The 14,125-nt window shown below is 39.9% G+C and overlaps 1 protein-coding gene across 8 annotated transcripts in view; it reads left to right on the forward strand.

Annotated features, from left to right (window-relative positions):
* Positions 1-14,125, forward strand: part of TRPM3 (transient receptor potential cation channel subfamily M member 3) — a 289,638-nt gene that overhangs the window by 233,950 nt on the left and 41,563 nt on the right. For 3 of the 8 annotated variants that reach the window (XM_086479118.1, XM_086479115.1, XM_086479121.1), the window contains 5 exons: positions 1,876-1,926; positions 8,480-8,620; positions 10,002-10,031; positions 11,156-11,445; positions 12,262-12,490. In XM_086479118.1, the coding sequence (XP_086335244.1) occupies positions 1,876-1,926; positions 8,480-8,620; positions 10,002-10,031; positions 11,156-11,445; positions 12,262-12,490 (741 nt within the window). Of the gene's footprint in view, positions 1-1,875; positions 1,927-8,302; positions 8,339-8,479; positions 8,621-10,001; positions 10,032-11,155; positions 11,446-12,261; positions 12,491-14,125 lie in introns of all 8 variants that reach the window. The other 5 variants (XM_086479116.1, XM_086479119.1, XM_086479117.1 and 2 more) reach the window with 3 other exon arrangements.

Raw genomic sequence — 14,125 nt, forward strand, 5'->3', positions numbered from 1 at the left:
GGTATGGAAAAAACTCTTAAAGCATTGTCTAGTTCTTAGGATTGCTAGGTCTGTCTGTTAGAGAGAGATTGTGATATAGTGCATAGCCCTTTTCACAAAGTTTTTTCCTGCCAGTACTTTTTAAAGCCCTGCCGTCATAAGCTGCCACACTGGGCTGTTGTCCAGAGGTGTTTCATACTTCAGTCTTTCAAAAATGTCTAATACGAAAAGAATTCATTAAGTTTGTGCAAAATGTGGTGGAACAGGTATCTGTGCCACCCTTGAGATAGATTGCCATCTGATTTTTGACCAGCTTAAACTTTGCCTATCAACTAGGGTGTATGTATTAATAACAGAAAGCCTATGAGCTTTCTTACCACAGAGATAGGCATTGTAGTTCTTATACCAAAGCCACATTTTACAGAGAGCAAGTTTGAGGAAAGTCTTCAGTTCTACAGCTAAAAGAAGGCCTTTTTGAACAATTTTATAGTCAGCTATAGAAATCACCATAAATTATTCATGCAGGAGTTCCAAGAGACCCAGGCTGTGAAATGCCTAAACTACCAATTATGATATGTGGCCTAATGTGTCCATAATAGCCTTAGCACCAAAAAAATTACAAGGCGAGTTAACAAATACAACTTTCAGCATGAGCCCTGAGAGTGACCTGGGAAGCTACAAACCGGTGAATCTGACTTCTGCCACGGCACATTTGTAAAAATACAATAAGAATAGAATGAATAGAGAAGGGGATTAATTTTGTGTCAAGGAAGAGTTTACCTGGCTTCTGGAGGAAAATGTTAAGCTTTAGAAATCTATTGACATTTCTGAAGTCAACATGCAGGAGAATAAGGATGTAGCGCTTCGTCCACCTGTTTGACAATGTTTGAAAACCTCAAATGTTATTAAAGAAATGTAGCTGTCATGGCATAGAAGATAAGGGGGACTTGTGGTTTAAAAATGGCTTGAAGGACAGAAAACAGAGAGTTGGAATACATGGTCTGTTCTCACCACAAAAGGGCATTATGACTAGGGTCATCCAAGACCCTGTCCTGGGACCACTGCTGCTCAGCCTGTTTAGAGATGACCTGAAAAATAGTAACTACTGAAGTGACAATGTTTGCAGGTGATTTAGCATCGCTCAGGGTACATAAATCTGAAGTGGTAAATGAAGAATCACAGGGAAGTTTCATCATGCTCAGTGATGGGGTTACGTAACATTAAGCATTGGCAAGTACCGAGGAACGTATATGTGGAAACTGACTCTGCACATATGCAGTGGTCTCATCTATCAACAGTTACAGCCAAGGAGACCTCCCATAAAAGTCTCTTAAAATATCAGCAACAGTCAAAAACACAACAGAAAAGAAAGTACTTCTCCACATAACATATAATTGAAACTGTGGAAGTCTGCTGCAGAATGTTTTGCGTGTCAGGTTGAGTCAAAAGAAGACTGGACAAATTCACAGACTGTGCATGCTGTTAGTGGCTTTCAGATGAGACAGCCTAGATGCAATGTCAGGCTCAGGGCCTCTCTGAGCCACCAGTGGTGGAAGTGGAGCTCTCCACTCTCTCGCAAAGCCTGTGCATGTTGTGCTGGGCTCCTGCTTTGCCTAAGCCAGGAGCCTAATCTGGTATGTAGGACCTTAGTTTTTATACAGTGTGGAGTTCTTGTGGTTTTCTTACTGAAGGGTTTTGTACAAAAGAGAAGTCAGGTGAAATAATGCTCTTGTAATAGATTTTTTTTTTTTTTAATTAGTAACACCATACAATTGAAATGCTCTCAGTTGCTCAATTTTTAAACTACTCCGGTGAGAAAGCCATTTCAGCCTTTACATCTTGCAGATCTTTGGACAATGCAAAACTATTTTATTCCTCTTTATTTGTCCTTTGCAGAGACATGGACCATCCAACACTCTCTATCATCTAGTCAGGGATGTCAAAAAGGTAAGAATCCAATAGACGGTAGGTTGGAGATAACGCTATGATTGCTTTTTGTAGCTAGATACAATCTCTGTTTTGCATGAGCTTTCACTCAGAGCCTCCTCCTTCCCCTGCCATTACAGAATGTCCTGTTTGTGTGTACCAAATATGAACTTTTTGCGTACAAAGCACAATTAGCAAGTTATTTGGCTTGCTTTCTCTGTTTTAGATGCTTGGGTAATAGTGCTTCTGCTAGCATAATTGTAGGCTCTTACATACTGTGTGGAATTTATGCTGTTATCTGTATTTTTCCATACCTGCAACTACTGTCAAAGCTAATTTCCATGTTGTTAGTTCACTTCTGAGCCTGTAACATAGCTCTTACCTTTGTGCTGGATCCTAGTTTGTTGAAACAGCTCCTCGTTCTGTGTTGTGTGGAATATTGTAGCCATCTTCCTCAGCAGAAATATACAAAAAGAAGTAGTACAGCTTTCCCCTTCCCCTTTATCAAGTTAATTTCAAGCATCTTGAATTATGAAGACCCTTTAGGAGGGCATGACCGAAACACAGAAAGGTATAATAGCAGGAAGGAGATACCAAATACCTTTAGCAATGTGTTCAGGATTAAACATGTTACAGCAGCAGCAATGAATGAAAATCCCTTATCCTCTAAATATATGGATCAAGTAAGGAGATTGAATCTACAACTGACCTCATCAGCTTGTATATTCTGCCAAAGCATGTGCAGATTACAACCTTGCCTATTACATAAGCCAGAACTCAAGGGTAGAATACTTGAGAAAGGAGATTTCTGTACATGGGACTAGATAGAAGATTGAAAAAGGAATGGAGATTTTTTGTAAGAGCACACATTCTGGCAGTTTCTTCTGTCATGACAGCTAAGCAGAACCAAAGGCAACTAGGAGAGGAGAGTGGCAATGCTTCATATGTCACCTTTCTGTTAAATAACGCTACAGAATAATCGGTAGTTATATTTAGGGAGGTTCTGGTGGTTTTCTTTGATTAGTGTGTTACACGGCATCATCGTTGTTCAACCATATGTACTGCATTAAGTGACCATCAGAAAGATTGGAATGCCTACAGAAGAAACTGAAATGCATAAATCCCCTTGGATGGAGCGGAGTAAAGCTAGAATGCATTTAGATTGACTACTTCTCTTGAAGCCTAAGTTACCAGAATTATTTTTTTTTTACTAAATATGCTGTTATTTATGTGCCTGTAAGAGTTCGAAACAAGCATCATCTGTCTTCTTGCTTTAAAATATATTCCTTTTCAAACTCCTTCTCTCCCCCAGCATCACTTTTCCAAGTCTTCCTTCGAAGATGTAGCAATTTGTGTGTTGAGTGACTAAATAATATCAATATCTTTTTCTGAGTCCCTAACGAAAGATGTATTTTTAAAGGAGCTCTTGGAGAAAAGGCATCAAAATAGGCAAAGACGATCAGTACTCATAGGTATATATTGATAGACATTAACATTAAATAAACTTACACTATATTTAATGACATTATACGTTCCACAGTGGTTGCTAAATGTTAGGTGACGGTAATTTTTCCATAAGTTCACCTTTCTTTCCTCTATCTAAAGTCTCCAGTAATTCCCCCTACATGAAGTCAATGTGTACTTTTACTAGAATGTAGTTAAGGGTTTTAAAAACAAACAGCCTGGTGCGGCCTTCTAGCACCTTCATCAGAAAACTGCACCTCTGAGGCTGTACTTCACATTTTGTCAGTGATGAGGAACAACTGCAGTTCACTTGGAGAAGAGTGACAGCTCACCATAGCCCTGCAATCTGAGCAGATCCCTTACCAGTCAACCAAGCTGTGAATCAGTCAGCAGATCTGACAACAGTTTAAATGAAAACACCTCCTTGGAAATAACTTCTTAATGGACATCCGTATCTGGCAGTTAATTGGCCCACCGTGCATGAAAACTAGACCACACTTCTGATGCTAGTTTTTTGAGTTTATGTGTATTTTGATGCCGGATACCTAACCTCTTGGATTTAATTACAGTATCACAAAATATAAATACAAAAATTGTAGCATGTTACCTTGAGACAACACTTAAAGGACATGCATACTCTATGCTTTTTATGCATACATCCCAATTTTAAAACATGTACCATTTGAAAGGGTGTATGCTGTAAAAAGTTATTTACATCTGCATCGTTGTGAATTCTCAAATAGAAAATGGATGCTTACACGTCATAGAAGCATTATTTAATTTACTACTATTGTATTACATAGCTGTATAAATCACTAGGAGGGGTGGGTTTTGTTTGAAGGACCACCCTGCCTGCTTAATAAAGCAAAGAATTTGAACACCAGAAGCCACAGTACCACATCTTGTTTGTGGCACCTTACAGACACACATGTGCGTGCGCACGCACACTCACACAAACATGTAAGACAACAATTTATTTTCTCTTTGGGTTTCCAAATGTCGCTGTGAAGACTGTTAGCCAGTCTTGGGCAGCACATTTTAAAGGCCGGGAGACACAGTCTTAAAGAATTTACAGCAATTAGAGCATGCTTAAATTCTGCTTTTATTAACGAGAAAAAGTACTTCTTAATGACTCTGCGTTAGAGACAGCTGTGCTCCTGTCTCTTTTCAGTCCTCTCAATTTCATACCTACATACGGGGACAAACCTGCCTGCATCGTTTGCATCATGGCCTTTTTGACATCTCCTGTCAAGGGTACAGCATTTAACATAGAAGCTTGACTTCCTTCCGTAGGCCGTACAAAGGGATGCATCCGGGCTGAGTAGGAGGAAACAGTGGCCGTGCTTGACGTGCTGTCTGTGAGTGGAGGTTGCCCTCTACCGGTTGTTTTTAAAAAAGCCTCCCGTGGCTCAACTAGGTAATGACGATCAATAGGTAGAAATCAATAGATTTTTTTTTTTCTTTAAACCAAAAATTGTATATAATCAATACAACTTAATCCCACTCTGAGTTGATGTAAGTTTTCAAAGTTCTTTATTTTGGACTGCTACTGCATGTCTTAATTTCCAGAGAACTAACAAGCAATATCATTTTGAAGAATTTTGAAAGTATTATTTTTTCCTCAGCATGCAAAATCAGAGGCTTGGTACCTGCTGAATATAATAATACACTTGAAGTGAAAAAATACTATAATTGATTAGCTACTGTTTAAAGTTGAAGTTTCCTCGAGAAAAGAATAATTCATTAGCACTGAAGACCTTGTCCCAGCCTTAAAATGTTAGTTGATTATTAACTGGGGTATCTATCATACCCGAAAACCAAACCTTCTTCTCTGTCATTCCTGACCACGTTGACTGTACTAAAATTATCCCATCCAAATTTTTGCTGTTCTTGGAGGGGTTCTGGCCCACTTGCACCCCTGTGCTTCATTTACAAGCAGACTCACCACTGCCAGTGTAGTTCAAGGCATCTGCTGATACGGCAAATGCTTTGGCACATGCATGACTCCTCTCACAAGGAGAGTCCAATTGGCTTTGCTAGGGCAGCTCCATCAAGAAAAGTAATCATTTGTTAGCATGGAGGCATACATATGTGTATGTCTATACAATGTGTATTTCTGCTGTGAATTTGTGAATTTTCTTTAGTAAAGTGAGTTTTCTTCAGTGTTATCTCGGAGGTTTAGGTGCATCTTTTATTAAAGGTACCCTATTGGAAATTTTTTATCTAAATCCCATTATGAAATTTTAGAAATCAGAACTGTATCAAGAAACTCACACTTTATGACACATGCAACACCCCGATGCCTATTGTGCTTTCTTAATTGCTCAACTATTTTTTGCCACTTTTTAATATCTAAGCATTCAGTTTTAGGGCCTTACATTAAAACAGCAGGAGTCTGTTGAAGAACTACAAATCTGTCTTGGAGCTGCAGCTCCTGCTTCTGCCAATGCCTTCATCCTGTTCTAGTAAAATGGTCATTGCCTTAAGCATTCTGGAGAGGGAAGAATATTTTGGGGGGAAAAAAAAACCCAAACAACCCAACCAACAAAAAAAATCCAAACCAAACCAAAACAAAAAAACCTAGGAGAATTTAATTTTTAGATTTACTTATTTTTCTTTAAACAGTTCAGAATAAAAACAACTAGCTTGAAATAAACTAAACTAATATGCATTCCTGCAAACCATAGTGATTTCCTCACCCGTCAGATTAGCCAAGAGTAGGAAGAGTGCAAAGGATATGCTAAGAGACATTACTGAAAGATAGTTGGCAGCTCACCTTTTGCCACTGAATTTTCTTGGTCTTCTGTTCCTTTGAATCCCAACCCATTGCTAGGCCTGCTACACCACAGATCTACCTCCTTCGCTCCTTCCTCAACCTTTCAACGTGCTGTTTGTGCCATGGTGAGCAGAGAGGAAAATAAGCATTGCTCTTCCTGGCTGAAGTGGAAAAGGATCTTCGCATCCGTTTCATCTCTTCTGCAGAACCGGTTGCCATCTGCTCCCCATTAGTGTTTCTCTGCTCTGAATCTAATAAGCATATCTGCAGAGAAGCCAGGCAGGTATCTGCACACATGCAGATATTTCCAGCAAGACACAGTAGTAATAAAATTGCTCCATGCAAATTACTAACCTTCTTTTCATGACCACATGAAAAGAGCTACGGGCTAACTGTAATCCATGCTGTATATCGTTATAGAAAATATGATTATTTTATTACAGTGCACTGAAAAAGTTTGAAGCTAACTATTATAATTACCACATCCTTCTGCAATGTTGACTGTACAAGTTCATTTTTTCGCTACAGTAATTTTCTCTTTTTCCAAGGCTACTGCTTGCAGTTCAGAGAAGTATAATTTACCTCTCTTTCCACCTTTAATTTGTAGTCACGTCTCTTGCTTAATGACATGCAGGACAGAGAGAGTTCTGTAAATCTGCAGGGTTCTTAATGAGATCTCTAGATCCAGGTGACCTATTCACAATTTGCTGATTCATGCCTTATTTTCTGGCACAGAACTGCTCAGTGAACCATAAACTGTCATCTGAACAATTCAGAGGCAGTGATTTAGAGGAAGCAAACTTTTTTTTTGTCAGCATTGCCTTCCCATTGGCCCTTTCCTCCTGTAAAGGGATCAGAGTTTTCCTTGTGGAGTTCCCAGGGGCGAACAGAAGACCAGATGCACCCATGCTGGGGTTTTGCTCTTCCATCATCAGAGCACTTAACTGGCACATCCATGAGACCAGCCCACCCTGAAATTGTTCTGGCCTGCTAGGTGTTGCATCAGGCTTACTGCTACTGGAGAATTAAATGCCTAGTTCACTCAAAGGCAGGCTCAGATTCATATGCAGTGAGACAATCTGTTACTGAGATCTTTCTTCATAGCTTTGTAAGCCATAAATGTTGGAGAACTCGTAACCTCATTGGTGCCATTTTCAGGCTTGACAGTGAAGAGAAGGAAGATACATGCAAGAGAGTTCTCAAAGTGAGGGCAATAAGACGTGGACATATTTATCATTCTTTTTCCCTTCAAAATAAAAGGTGCATGCTGAAGACTATATATATTTATTGTATTATATTTAACAGAGGATAAGAAGGGAAAAGAAACAGAAGAGCAAGTACATAGGTATCTTTTCAGGATCCTGCTAATGGCCCTTGCCACAAGCACAGTTAACCTCTTGGGAGACAAACTCCCTGGCACTACTAGAAATTAGGTAGCAAGATTACTGTGCTTAGAGGGGCTTTCAGTAAAATATGTTGAGAATTCAAGGAGGGACCATCTAGGAAAATTGCTAGGCCTGTAGTTTCCCTGTTGAACAAAACCCCAAAGAATTAGCCACAGATATTTTGTTTATTAGAACTTTCATACTTACTTTCACACATGCAGATGCTTTCCTCATACTAGGTGTGGAGTTTAAACAGACATGTGTTTATTTGTACATAATCCCAAGAACAAATGCTAACAGACTCTCCTTGCCTCTAGCAACTAGCAATAATAATAACTCATGCACTGTGTAAGCCCTCTAGAGTAGATAACACAGCTCTTTCCCCCTGCCCTTCCTTTCCTGGAACATAGGAAGGAAACACTGCAGGATGGCAAGATTACACGCAGGAGCTGGTTCCCTGTGAACAAATGATGTCACTTCACCGTGCCTTGGCGGTGCAGATGAGGCAGACCAAAGAGATGCCAACAGAGACATGAGTTGCCAGGACAAGAGTTGTAGGGGACAGATGGTGCAGAAAAGGTGCTATCTTGCAGGACTAGAGTCCAGCAACCGTGCCTGACCTTTCAAGTGTGCTGATCCTCGTGCTTTTTGTTCTGCAGTCATGTTCCTTGTTTCCCCAGCTGAAGAATATGAGTACTGTGTACTGACATTGTCTTCTGTTACTTCCAACAAGTTCTTCGCCTTCTTATTTAACTTATGTCTTCTTTCCAAGCGAGAATATCCAGGTTTCGGTTGGATCTATTTTAAGGTGAATTAATTAACCAGCATAATAATACATTCCTGTTTTTAACTGTTTAATTTGTTTTATTCTAACATCATTATAAAGTATATTTAGCAGCACCAGTAATAAGCATTTCTTCCTCCCCCACTATCCTTATTTTCATTGCAGGGAAACTTACCTCCTGATTATCGGATAAGTCTGATTGATATTGGTTTGGTGATAGAGTACCTGATGGGAGGAGCATATCGCTGCAATTACACTCGAAAGCGGTTCAGAACACTGTACCACAATTTATTTGGGCCCAAGAGGGTAAGGAGCAAGTTGTTTGCCATCTGTATGACTGCACCCACTGGCAGGGATTACCATAGATTCTTAGATGGTTCTGAGCTGGGGGGATCCACATGCACACAGTATTCAGTCTACAGATTCATTTCCATTATGTACGTAGCAGCTGTTTCACCATAATCCAGCCACTGATATAAGCTATATTTTTTTATTAATTTAATGAAAAAAATGTTGGATTCTGCTGCTCTTGTAAGACCAGGACATAAAACAGTCTCTTCTGGCTCTAAAATCTGTAATTATGAGTATCTACAGCTTTTGAAAGACAAGTCTTTTGACCTGTAACAATACCATAGGGTACCTGAGTTAGACTTTAAAAAACTTGCGTTTTGGTAGATGCATTTCCTGTCTCATGGCTCATCTTCTTGATTGTAGCCTGAAGGAATCAAGGCAAAGAAACCTGTAACTCAAAATTGGCTTTATTGGCTGGATGTGGCACCAGCAAATAAAGTGGGCTTATGGCAAAACCACCTTTCAGTGTTTTTGTGGTTTTCGTGTTTGATAATTACAATACTGTGAATCCAAAGTAAGTTTACTACCTTTCTAAAACATAAAAAATATTTCTCATCATCTGTAATGCCACCAGCCCAACCCAGCGTGAGGAAAAATCTATTCAACTGCTCCCAGTAAGATTTGTAGTTTTTTCTTTGCCTATTTTTACCTCACATTTTCATTTCCTATCTCGGTTCAGATTTTAGCAATACACACCATTGAATATTGTTCTAAGCAACTATAAAGAGCAACAGGTCTGTGAAATCGTCGCAGCCTAACACCTGAAATGAGTTAGTTTGTTTCCCTACGCTTTCATTCTTCATTTTTGAGAGGAAACGTAGCTGCTGGGAGAGACCTCCTTCCCTTAGTCACTCCATTAAGAAAGGCATTAGCATAGTGATTTCACAGGTACTGAACCAATATACAGAGCAGCTCCACAGCAGTCAATAAGAGTGTGCCAGGGGAATGGCCAAAATACTGATGTACTCCAGTGAAATATGTTCATGCTTTAGCAGTAATTCTTACCTCTTTTCCACTGGAACAGCCCCAAACCAGTTGTAATTTGTACCTGAATCCAAATGTATGTCTTCTGTTGTGTGTTTTGGTGAAATAGGGTCGAGTTTTAATTGAAAAAATATATATATAATTATTTGATTGCTGTATATATGTATAGTATATTACATTAGTTTTCATTACATATATGTTATATATATTGTCTATATGTTTTATATTCTATGTTATCTATCACACTACACACTTACACATGTAGTTATACATGTACGTATACACACATAGTTGTAATTTTTTTTTGTCACCCTTCTGGGAGAAATAACAGTTTTCTAACTTCTTTGTACAGCCAAAAGCCCTGAAACTCTTGGGAATGGAGGTAGGTGACCTGTGATAACTCTTAATGTCTTTTCCTTCCTTGACAAATATACTCTATATCAAGATAATGTTTAAATTCACTGTAATGAAGGCACCAATACTTGTTTTCAAGTTTTGTGTGAGCAATGTGCCATACAAATTGTATTTTTCATCCAGATAACTTGTTTACTTCTTAGATTAAGAAACATTTCTTAATAAAACTCCAGCAGATAGACAAGAGAAAAGAAGGGTCTGCCCCCTCTGTGCATCATTTTACTTCTCTTGAAGATTAAACACAATGTTTCAGTCTGTCAGGCCAAACAGAATTTCAGTCAGATAACTATATAACTTTAAAACGTGTTCAGAGAAATGAAGAAGTTGCAGAGAATGATGCAGAAATCTTTACGTGGGCCAAATTTCTGTCAGTTCTGTTGACACTTTTGTCTACCCTGATGCTTCAAGGAGATAGCAGTGTATTCTTGTTTATTTTATACAACAACTTTCATTTTGCTGTCCACAGATGCAGCACAGAATAGTTCAGCTCATCTGATAAAAGCAGTAGGCTAAAATGGCAAAGAAACAAAAGGCAATAGAAACAACAAAGAGCTGCAGAAAGAAGGGGTAAAAATGAGATACAAAGGCAGAATGAGAGTGAATAAAGGAGATTCCTGGTCTTGTGAGATGATAAAGGGAAAAAGAACAAGAATAGGCAGGGAGCAACTCCAGCAGACCAGAACATCACCTGGATATGTACTTTGTGGAGGTAGAACGAGGAGGATGCATTACAACAGATGTTATATTTGGAGTGAACTCTTATCTTTATTTTAATGGTGCCTTTTCCAAAATGGCTCGGGATATTGTGTGATTGTGGTTGGTGTTCTTAGGGGTAAAGAACAGTTCAGAGTGATAGTCCAAAGCTCTTTTTCCTGTGTTTAGGTATGGGGTTACTGACTTCTTAATTACAGTGCATGGACCAATAGGTTTTTTCATAATTTTCCTGTGTTAAATATTTTGTTCAAAAAAGCTGAAGGGGCTGGCCTGCAGGAAATGTGTTTGACATCTCAGGTGCCGACTGCAATGCATTCTGTGAATTTATTCAGTTACTTCACCTTTTTGGTGAAAAAAATTTCTCTGCAATTCTCACAGGATGATGTACCTTTGCGACGAGGGAGGAAAACAACAAAAAAAAGGGAAGAAGAAGTTGATATTGATTTGGATGACCCTGAGATTAATCATTTCCCCTTCCCATTCCACGAGCTGATGGTGTGGGCTGTGCTAATGAAGCGTCAGAAGATGGCCCTCTTCTTTTGGCAGCATGGGGAAGAGGCTATGGCTAAAGCGCTGGTGGCCTGTAAACTCTGCAAAGCCATGGCCCACGAAGCATCAGAAAATGACATGGTGGATGACATATCCCAAGAGCTGAACCATAATTCCAGGTGAATTTTATTTCATGTACACTTTTTTGAAGTAAAAAAAGAAAAAAAAGGCAGAGATGCTGCTGAACCTGCCTGAAATTTACTTGTCTAAACTTTTTGGGAAAATGCAGTCCCATTAAAGTATAAATTGCTTTTAAACAATCTGTCTGTCAGAGAAGCAGAGTTGCTAGCAGTATAACTTCTGAAATGAGAACATGTCACGAAGGCAATGAAATATCTATATTGTTTATGTGTTCTCCCTGAGGCCTCAAGAGTCAGGCTGCAACCTTTCTCTGTGCTTTTTCAAGACGCTCTGTTCATCCAAAGCAGAACAATTGTTGAAATCCTTACGAACATAATATTCAGGAAGAAGTGTTAATTAACCAGAAGCTTATGCTTAGGTGAGCAAGCCAAGATACTAGATTCCTTAATAATCTTTCCTGATGTTAGAAGTCTGACACATAGAATTTAAAAAAAGAGTATTGGACATTGATTTTCCAGGAGACTTGACCATGAAGCCATGGGCAAACAGCACAGAAGCAATCCTCAAAGCTGCAGATAACCAGAGGATTTTAGCTAGAAAATGTCAGGGAGGTGGGCAGGCAGATGGGAGCAGACAGCTGGTAGGTGTGGGTGCTCATCACTGCTAAGTCAGGGCACTTATTTACATGCCTACCATTAGCCACTCACATTTGAAAATGTGGGTTTCCATGTGTACAGTCAACATCACGAGTTACATGATGGAAGGTGATGCAGAGGGGTGTCAGTTGCAGAGGGGTGTTTTCTGCAGCAGGCTGCCTGGGCTAATGGGAATGAACGAGTATCTCTCTGCTGCAGGGACTTTGGCCAGTTGGCGGTGGAGCTGTTGGACCAGTCGTACAAGCAGGACGAGCAACTGGCGATGAAACTGCTGACCTACGAGCTGAAGAACTGGAGCAACGCCACATGCCTGCAACTCGCAGTGGCAGCCAAGCACAGGGACTTCATTGCTCACACTTGCAGCCAAATGCTGCTCACAGACATGTGGATGGGTCGTCTCCGGATGCGCAAGAACTCTGGCCTAAAGGTCAGCACTGTTTTAAAATAAAATTAACATTCAGAGGAGTTCTAATAGATGTTAACAGCAATCACAGCGAGTCAGTAATAACTGGCTTAACCATATTTCAGGTGCTTATTTGTAGTGACATTAAGCAGGGTATATTCTTCCTGTGTTCAGTTTTTCAGCAGGGAGCTTATCACAAACCCAAGTTCAAAGCATGTTACTTAGGTTTTTCATCATCTTTCTCGAAGTCCCCTCCAGCATCAGTAAGAGTTATCAGAATAAGAATTGAGCCAGGAGGTTAGTATGTCCCCCTGCCTGGATACTTGAGGAATTAGCCAAGGTTTTTAAAGATAAATAAAGAAAAAGGATGTGTAAGTGAATTACCCGCTAGTGAAAGGTGCTGATCTGACAACCTTGCCCAGAACAGGCCAAAGCAAGCAGTACAAGTTTTCTTGCAATCCCCTGCCAATCTTCATGATGAGTGACCTGAAGGGACTACCTTAGGGGATCTAGAGGATAATTCAATTTTCAAAGCTGTTTAAGCTTTACTTCCACAGTTAGTGAAACCACTAACAGAGCAAGGTGAATTCTGCGAGGTTAATTTGTGTCCATGGGCTGACATCTTCGCAATCCACCAAAGTACTCACCAGTCAGTATATAACTAGGAATTGCCTCTTCCTCCCAGATGACTGAGAAATATTTTCAGTGAAGGGGTTCTTTCTCCTGCGTTAATTAATCATCTGTGTGAAAAGTGGTAGTTGCTTAACAGTTCCACTGTGTGAAAAGATGTTCTGTAATGGCGAGAATGCTTATCAGTATGTGCATTGTTATCATACTGGGTCTAATCCAGTGACAGTGATGAACGAGAATAAGTGGCTGATAGCATTCTCATCATCCTCCTGCAGGAGCTGAGCATATTGTTCTGCTTGCAGATAGAAAGCATTCTCACATTTGGAGACATCTTTACTACCTATTTTTCTGACACAACTCACAGGCCCATTGCCCTTCAGAGGGACTGCTGCCTTGTTCACTGCTTGTCTTTGCAGATATTCAACCTGGATAGATGGGGATCAGTGCAGCAACTCATTTCCCACTGCATGCTTTCATCTTTGCATCATGCATCTGTTAAGCCATAAAATAGACCTTGCTTTCAAAATGAATAACTAAAGGTAACAGATTCTGTTTCCTTTCAGCTTCCTGCAACATCAGGGCTTCACAAGGGTTCTTTACTTAGTTTCTAGTCTGCGTTTTATTTCACTGAAGCTTATTAGCAGGGCCTGTTTAAAGCTGAAGTAGACTGCAAGCTACATGAGCAAGAGGCAGCATGGCAAAGAAATAAATTTGCAAGCATGAGTCATGGATTGTTTCACATGAACAATTTTCTCCTGTCAAAACTGGCAAATGGCAAGAAGGCTGAATGTAATTCTTTAGAGTCTCGCTGGGGATGTATAGCACCAATGAGAGGGAGAGAGGCAATTGTTAATCCTGCCTGTTCTTAAAAATAGCCTTTCTGGGAAGCCAGGTCTGCACATAACCCCCTCTCCCTGGACACATCCTTTTGCAACAAGCGGAGTGCAGGGGCAGTGCAGGCAGCCTGGTGCTCAGCTCTTCTGAGGCTGGGCACAGCATTCATATATGCCAGCTGTTCCTAATCGTGAT

The sequence above is a fragment of the Leptosomus discolor genome, chromosome Z, assembly GCF_034619465.1.
Source record: "Leptosomus discolor isolate bLepDis1 chromosome Z, bLepDis1.hap2, whole genome shotgun sequence".
NCBI classification, from domain to species: domain Eukaryota; kingdom Metazoa; phylum Chordata; class Aves; order Leptosomiformes; family Leptosomidae; genus Leptosomus; species Leptosomus discolor.